The sequence below is a fragment of the Hylobates moloch genome, unplaced genomic scaffold (assembly GCF_009828535.3).
Source record: "Hylobates moloch isolate HMO894 unplaced genomic scaffold, HMol_V3 SCAFFOLD_13, whole genome shotgun sequence".
NCBI lineage: Eukaryota > Metazoa > Chordata > Mammalia > Primates > Hylobatidae > Hylobates > Hylobates moloch.
Window position 1 is genome coordinate 52,390,369 of NW_026652288.1, and position 7,944 is coordinate 52,398,312.

The 7,944-nt window shown below is 56.6% G+C and overlaps 1 protein-coding gene across 1 annotated transcript; it reads right to left on the minus strand.

Moving 5' to 3' along the window:
* Nucleotides 1-598: 598 nt before the first annotated feature.
* On the minus strand, nt 599-7,705 carry LOC116481052 (keratin, type II cuticular Hb6). Its single transcript, XM_032173682.2, has 9 exons — nt 7,337-7,705; nt 6,323-6,531; nt 5,445-5,505; nt 4,589-4,684; nt 4,212-4,376; nt 3,810-3,935; nt 3,318-3,538; nt 1,354-1,385; nt 599-1,214 (listed from the first exon to the last, which is right to left on the minus strand). The coding sequence occupies exons 1-9, from the start codon at nt 7,703-7,705 to the stop codon at nt 1,033-1,035; spliced, it is 1,461 nt and encodes a 486-aa protein (XP_032029573.1). The 3' UTR covers nt 599-1,032.
* Nucleotides 7,706-7,944: the final 239 nt, after the last annotated feature.

Below are 7,944 nucleotides of genomic sequence, written 5' to 3' on the forward strand. Positions count from 1 at the left end.
TCCAGGAAGGCCCTGGGGTGGGGGCGGTGGGTGATCACCTTGGTTGAGAACCCCTAGAAAACATATGGCCACATCCAGAGACATTCTTAGTTGTCACAAGAGGGTGGTGGAGGACCCTTGGCAGCTAGTGGATTGAGGCCAGGGATGCTACTAAACATCCTACCAAATGCACGCAACAGCCCTAAAACAAAGAATGACCCAGCTCACACTGTCAATAGTGCTGAAGTCGAGAAATCCTGGTCTAGAGAAACCCATGACCCCATAAGATTCCCTAGCTCCGTGAGTCTTCTCTCGTTTTCCCCAAGGCCTGGGCTGCTCAAGTACAGATGGGCATCACCTACTGTGGTCATTTTTAGCTACTGAAAAATAGTGGATCAACAGGTCCTGAGGCGCTCTGGCAGGGAGCCCCTATCACAGGAAGGCCCTGGCATTTTCAAGACTCTGAGACACTAGACTTGATTCGCTACAATGAGTTTATTGGAAACACAGAGTGAAACAAAGACAAAGGAGAAGGCAGCAGAGTCATCAGTTTTTCAGAAGCTCTTGCGGGCAGCCCCGGAAGGGAGATGTTCTCCCCACGTGTGGGCCTGTCCCTCGCAGAGTCACAGAACCACCATCCAGGGTCCGAGTCTCCATTCCACAGGCAGAAGCACATGGGCAGAGTCCCAGGTCGTGCAGACAGGGACATTCCTGGGACTCCCCCGTTCCTCCAAGCTTTGGGGAAGAGGTCAGGCAAGACCAATGCATACAGCAAAAAACAGAAGGCAGGCGGAAGAAAAGGACGAATCCTCGGGACAACAAATTGACTACCAGGAAAGGCTACAGAGAGAGACCACGGCGCCGCCCGGGCCCCCCCCGCGGACCCCTGCGACCGGGGATGGCTCCCGGAGCGGAGCGGTGGGGAGGGCACTTAGAGTGCAGGCAGCGGGCGGAGGCTATTGGAAGGCCGGCGCGGGCGGCGCGTTCCAGTGGCGCGGGGTGCTGGCTGGGTGGAGAGTGACGGCGACTGGCGCTGGCGGAGGCCGCAGCCTCCTAGCACCTCTTACAGCTGCCGCCGCAGATGCCAACCCCGATGGAGGGGGCGCAGGCGTTAGTGGTGCCCACCACCACGTTGCTGTTGCTGGGGACGCTACTGACTCTGGTGGAGACAACAGGGGCAGTAGTGGAGGCGCAGAGATCGCCACAGACGACGCCACCGCGGGAGCTGCTGACGCCTGCAGGGGGAAGAAACGGAGGCGCGCGTCAGGCGCAGCTGCGACCTGAGTGAGTGGCTTTGCTGCGAGCCCATGCGCCCTTTCCCCAGAGGCTCCCAGACCCGCCCAGCGGGAGGAGGGGACGGACCCCACTACTTACAGACATTCACCGAGCCGACGCCCTCACACAGCCTGCGGGGAGAGAGGGGGACAGGTCAGTGCTGCGGAAAGGGCGCCGGGCCCCCGTGACTGAGGTGGAGGGGGACATCTGTGGCCCTCCATCTGGGCACTTGCCCAAGGGAAGGGGCAAGAAATGCTCTCGGCCAGGAGCCAGCGTAGACTCGGGTCACCGTGAGGGTCTGGAGACAGAAGGCCTGTGAGCGCCTCCCTCTCCACCGCTTCTGAGCTGTGCAACCCCAGCTTCAAACAACCTCAGCCTAGGCCTCCTCATCACGAAAACCTACTTCGTAGATCTCTTGCTAGGACTGAATCAAATAAGAGGCGCCCAGTGCTTAGTGCCTGGCTCATAGCCCTTAAGAGCTATTAGCTGCCACTACCTCGAAGTTGGCCCTGACTGAATCGCAGGTGCATTTGAGGGGAGCAGATTTAACTTCTGAAATCCGGTCTGATTGGTGTCATTAGATTATAGGCATCAGGAGGGTAGACATTTTCGTCTATTCCTTTCTGCACTACCTAAAAACAATGCCTGGCTCATACAAAACTGTTGGATAAACGAATGGGATTTTAAAACAGGCTCAGAGACTGCCCACCACCGTCCTCTCATCTGGCAGATGGAAAGGCTGAGGCCCAGAGGGAGGACATATCCAGTGACAAGGCAGGGCTGTCACCCCAGACACTCATTTCTACCCAGCCCACATTTCCCTCCCACACAGCTTCCCCTAAGGGAAGAAAATGGAGTTCCCCTGAAAGCACACTGGCCAAGGATTGGTGAAATCAGCTTCAGATAAGAGAAGCCACGGCCACCATCAAATCATTCCATGCCCAGTTTCCCTAGGTAACATACACCAAAGCTCCTGAGTTCATTCCAAGAGCCCTGTGTGATGGAGGAGTGGGCCACTCAGATTCCAATGCCATCTCCATGTGTCTCTCCAACTTCCAAATTCAGACTTGGAAAACTCCTCCTCCCAGAATTCTTCACTTATGAAATTCCCCAGGCCCAGCCAGACCCCTGCCTCTGAGCTTTCCAATGGAACAACTCGAGTTTGGTGGAAATCTCATCATGTGGTCACTTTAATTTCTAGGTCCCAAACCTGTGTTCCCCATTTCCCAAATACACAAGATGCTCCCTCTCCATCCCCAACCTTCACCCTCCTCTCCCCAGTGTCAAGGGCCTGACTGTCCACAAAAAAAAAAGGAGCTTTGAGTGAGACCAACTGACCAACTAGGGGAAAGAAACCAAGGGCAAAGAATGAGCTCACAGTCTGGGAGCGTTGTCCTTCTGGGAGCAGGAGCTGTAGAGCTGCCCTCCAGCTATAGGAAGGCTGAGTGACCAATGGGTCTTCTCCAGTCCCCCCACCTCTGAAGCAGGCAAACAAGCAAAAATCCTGAAAGCAAGGCATAACTGCCCCAAGGGATAAGTCCTTGCTCTCTGCCTAACTCATTCCCACCTGCCGCAATGGAAGACTACTTTGGGATGCTCATTGCCACTATAATAGAAAAGCATGAGTTGATAGTGTCATCTATCTGAAGCTGTCCTTATGGGATACATCTGAACTCCCAGGTCTGGAGATGGGGCCAGGGCCAGACTAGGAAAAAGAGAAGGAGTCCTGAGAGGCACATGCAGCTACAGCTGGAAGGGAAGAAGCACTACCCAGGCAAGCTGGCCCCAAGCCTTAATTAGGCTTCTCAGTAACAGGAATACCTGCTGCCAGATTGCTGGATCTCAACTGAGATGAACAAGACTGCAATCTCAGATCAGTGCCTGGGTGAATATGAGAGACTCAAACGGGGCTAGATCATACTTAAAGGACTTACACAAATTACCTGTCTGGTTGCTGGGTGAGGAGGTTAAGAAACAAAACTTGAATGCTGCCAGGAGTGTGAGGACAGAGCACGCTGAGAACCCTGGCAGGGCTGGGAAAGGGAAAGGTCTATGGGACCCACCTCTGCTCCTCGCCCTCCAGCAGGCGCCTGTAGGTGGCGATCTCGATGTCCAGGCCCAGCTTGGAGTTCATCACCTCCTGGTACTCCCTGATCAGGCAGGCCATGTCCTGCTTGGCCTTCTGCAGGGCGCCCTCCAGCTCGGCCAGCTTGCAGCGGGCATCGCTGAGGGCCGCCTCACCCTGCTGCTCAGACTGGGCCACCGCCGCCTCCAGCTTGGAATTCTGAAGAGAACAGAGAGAACAAGGTAGATTAGAGTCCCTGGGTCTCTCTGATGCTTACCTGGATGAGACCATGCTCCCCACCAAGCTGGGAGCATCCCAGAACAGAGCCTCTTGCCTTCATCACCTGGGACTCACAGAGACCACAACCAGGGACTCTACATGGACAAAGGGGCTGGAGAACGAATGCTGAGATCCAGATACGGCACACACAGGCTGTGTGACAATGGTTAGACCCTCAGTCTCTCTGACCTTGGGCACAGATGCACCATACCTGGCACTTGGCATTCTCCACCTCGGCCGTCAGCCTCTGGATCATGCGATTCAGCTCATTGATCTCCTCCTTGGTGCGGCGCAGGGTCTCCCCGTGCCTGATCACCGTGGCCTTCATCTCCTCACACTGGGGGAAGTAGAGATGCTCGTGAGGCTCAGGGTGGGGCCTCCCATCCATTCAGGGCACGACGGATGATTTGCAGGTTGTACGGTGCTCAGCCTGTGCAACCGTGCTCAGCCTGTGCAACCACATGTGGCAGTCCTGCCCTACCACCCCAACCTCAGATTGGCAGCCATCTCTTCTCATCCCTAGTGCATCCCCAGAAAAGGAAGCCTATTTAATAGATAATCTCAAATCCCTCCCACTGCCATGTCTAGCAGGCAGGCGTCCTGTGCCACTCACCTTGCTGCGGTACCAGGACTCGGCCTCGGCCCGGCTGCGGGTGACAATGTCGTCATACTGTGCCTTAATCTCGGCGACGATGCAGTCCATGTTCAGGTCCCGGCTGTTGTCCAGCTTGACAACCACGGAGGTGTCTGAGATGTGGGATTGGAGAACGCGGATCTCCTGCAGGAGGTGAGGGCAGTGACTTTAGTTGAGAAGACAGCCCCACCCACCATGTCCTGATTCCATCTCCTCAGGCTTTCTCTGGTCCCCAGCCCTGCCCCCTCACACAGCCTCAGGGACTGCAACCTCTACCCACATCCTGTCCAACACTCCCACCCCCAACTCTCCTCTCTGCTGGCTTCCAGGTCTCTGCCTGGCCCCTGAGCCCGCACCTCCTCATACAGCTGCCTCAGGAAGTCGATCTCCTGGATCAGGGCCTCCACGTTGGCCTCCAGGTCTGATTTGCGGAGGTAGGCGCAGTCCACATCCTGGAAAGGTGGGGAGTGTTGGAGCTCAAGGACCCTGGTGATCCAGCCTCTAGATTCCTCTCTCTTCCCACCCATTCCATGAAGCCTGGGGAAAGGAGTCCCCAGTGTCTTATTCCCATGCCCTCTCCTTCCCTTCTGGCTCTTCCCGGGGTGACCTGGCATCCTCTGCCCCTCTGAAGACAAACCCTGTTTGTCTTGGGCACGGCTCACCAGCCTTTCACTGCTCCTTACCCTCTTATCTCTCTTTTCTCCCCTTTCCTGCTCCAGGAAGCCTGCCCAGACTGACCCCCCAGCTCTCACACCCTGACCCTTTCCTGTCCCCCAGCAGTGCTCCAAGAGCCCAAGGGCTACTCCTGGTTCTTCTCCATCCTCCCTTAGACCCTGGGATTGTGTCTCTGCCTCAAGGTCAGACTCCCCAGAATGCTAGACAAACTGCACTGTCTCACAGCAGAGACATTGAATCTGCTATGTCTCCAGGGAACTCAATCACAAACCACAACCTCTGGAGCACAGCAGGACACACAGAGGACAGTGCAGCCATCCCCTCACCCAGGGCAGGTGTTGGTGGATATTCCCGGGTCATTGCCCATTGACAAGGCCCTGGATGCTCCATACAAAGGCCTGCATCTGGGCAGTCCTAGCCTGCTGTGGAAAGGTCATTGCACCCCACACTGAGGTTGAGACCCCCTGTATGTCCGCAGGAAGAGCCTGTCATTCTGAGATCCCACAGATCTGTGCTTCTCAATCCTGTGTCACTTGCCTTTTTCAGAGCCACAAACTCATTCTCAGCTGTTGCTCTCAGAGAAACCTCCTCCTCATACCTGACACAGAGCAGAGAGCAGAGAGGAGAGGTCAGGGCAGGGCAGGTCTCTGCAGAGCCCCCATCACATCACACTTCATCACAGCGATAGGGGCAGTACTAGAAACACCTCCACACAGCCCTGGCCTAGCAGCCTAGCTGAGTCCTTTCTGGTTGGATGTGGGGTGTGTCTGGGATTCTGTCTCCACTTTGAACTGGGGATGGAGAGTGCTCATCTGGGACCTCCCGGTCCTGTTCCCAAAGGGGCTCTGAGGTCCCCCAGGAGGCAAATAGGACTCAGCCCCCAGCCCCATCCTGGGAGTAAACAGCATGGCCTCCCAGGGACTGTAGCCCCAGCCTCCCTTCACTGGTATCAATCCCAGCTCAGGTATGGGGCCTCCTGGACCTGCAGACCCTCAGGACTTAGAACCCAAGGCAGTGGGACACCCAGAGCCCAAGACCTGTCACTCGTGACAGACCCTGGGCTCACATCTGACACGTGCTACACATCTGAAAGGGCAGGTATAGGGGCTGAGGGTCAGGAGAGAAGGCCTGGACTCTGCAGAGGCTTCCTCCCCACCGAGCGCAGGGGAGAGCTGCTGGGTGATGTGGCTCAAGGAAGAGAAGGCTGAGGTGGGACAGAGACAGGTCATGGGAGTCGCAGCCCTCCTCTTACACAGGCATCTGGGCAAAGATTCCACAAAGGAAAAGACTCCGCCACCCTCGGTCAATCTAGTGGTCATGGCCACTCACCCTACCTGGGAGTTCTTATTGTCTAATCCGGTGTATTTAACCTAAACCCCATTCCTGTGCCCAGCGTCCCTCCTGCCCACACTCACTTCTTCTTGTAGCCCTCCAGCACCTCCTGCACATGGTTAAGCTCTGAGGCCAGCCTCCCGCTGTCAGCCTCCACGCACTCAGCCTCCCGCCGCAGAGTCTCGATGTAGCCCTCAAACAGGGGCTCCAGGTTGCTCTGGCAACACTGGCGGTTCTGGTAGAACTGCAGCTTTGTCTCCAGCAGCTTGTTCTGCTGCTCCAGGAAGCGTACCTGCCATTGGGGGTGGGAAGGAGGGGCAGATGGTTTCTGGTGCCCCAAAGCCAGCTCTGGGGGCTTGTGAGGGAGGTGCTTTAATGGGAACCCCCAAATCTGGAGCTTGTCTGAGATTGAGTAGAGGTGGGCAGTGGGAGACAGACAATTTCTGGATTTCCTGGTCGTGATCTGTGTCTAGATTTCCCACTCAGGAGTGGAGCAAGGGCTGGGTGGTGTCAGTGCCTGCTCCCTGGGGAGTTGAGTGACCCCCAAGCAGATGAACACAAGTGGAGGCTCAGCCCCTCACTATGAAACTAGGCGATCAGCAACCCTCACAGGCAGAGTACTCAGGTTCAGATCACAGATGGGATTTCTGGGGATGGTGCCAGGAAGAGGGTGTCACAGGTCATCTGGAAGGGAGCTCAGCTGTCCCAGCCCTTCCCCTGTGTCATCTGGAAGTCAGTGCACCCTACTCTGTCACCCTGGGGCTGCCCAAACCCCTCTGAGTTCAGCAGCAGTGGTCACATGCCCCCCCCCCCAAATCCCTGATTTCTAGCTTGTGCCCCAGAGCAGCCTGGCCACACTTTTCCTTCACAAGCTCCCCCTATCTGAACTGTCAGCTGAGTCTGCATCTTGAGTGCATGTGTGTGTATGTGTATGTATGTGTATGTGCATGTGTCTGTCCATCTGTCTGTGTGCCTCTCCCATCAGACTGGGATCTCAGGCAGGCAGAGGTCTTTGTGCCTCTGACTCCATCCTCAGTGCCCAGCCCTGGCTGTGTAGGTGGTGGGGGTTCAGGAAGGGTGTGATCCAGGACACCCACCTTGTCGATGAAGGCCGCGAACCTGCTGTTGAGGGACTTGATCTGCTCCTTCTCCTCCTGCTTCACACACTGCGCGTTGGGGTCGATCTCCAGGTTGAGGGGCGTGAGGAGGCTCTCGTTGACCGACACGGTGGTGATGCATGGGGGGCTGGGCCCGCACACGCCCCCGGAGCGGTAGCCGAAGCTGCGTCCGCAGGAGCCGGCCCAGAAGCCCCCGCATACGCTGTGGCTGCCGAAGCCCCCGGTGAGGCCACGGTAGCAGGAGATGCCACGGTAGGGGGCGGCGGTGATGCAGCAGCGGCCGGGCCGGGGCCCACAGGCTGAGATGCAGCTGAAGGCGCGGCCACCACAGTAAGATCCACAAGTCATGGTGCTTTTTGGGGAAGAGAGGAGGTTCTGAGGATTGTGACGTCTGAATGGAGAGCACAGTGGTTGGGGCGTCAGGCGTTCACTACTTGCACCTCTGTAGGCCTTTTATATAAGTGGGGAGACTGTGACCACGTGGGTCGGAGCAATTAGAAGGCTTTATGGGCTTGGGTTGTTTAGCTGCTGTCGCTCCCCACTTAATGTGCTTAATTGGTGCCCAGAAGCAGCCAGATGTTTATGAT

What these genes read in the sequence shown, in the direction of transcription:
- LOC116481052 (XM_032173682.2), bottom strand. Translation starts at nt 7,705, where the DNA reads ATGACTTGTGGATCTTACTGTGGTGGCCGCGCCTTCAGCTGCATCTCA. An exon ending in TCGCGGCCTTCATCGACAAG is followed by an intron (nt 6,532 to 7,336) that starts GTGGGTGTCCTG and finishes CCCCAATGGCAG; the next exon opens with GTACGCTTCCTGGAGCAGCA. An exon ending in AGTCCTGGTACCGCAGCAAG is followed by an intron (nt 3,936 to 4,211) that starts GTGAGTGGCACA and finishes TACTTCCCCCAG; the next exon opens with TGTGAGGAGATGAAGGCCAC.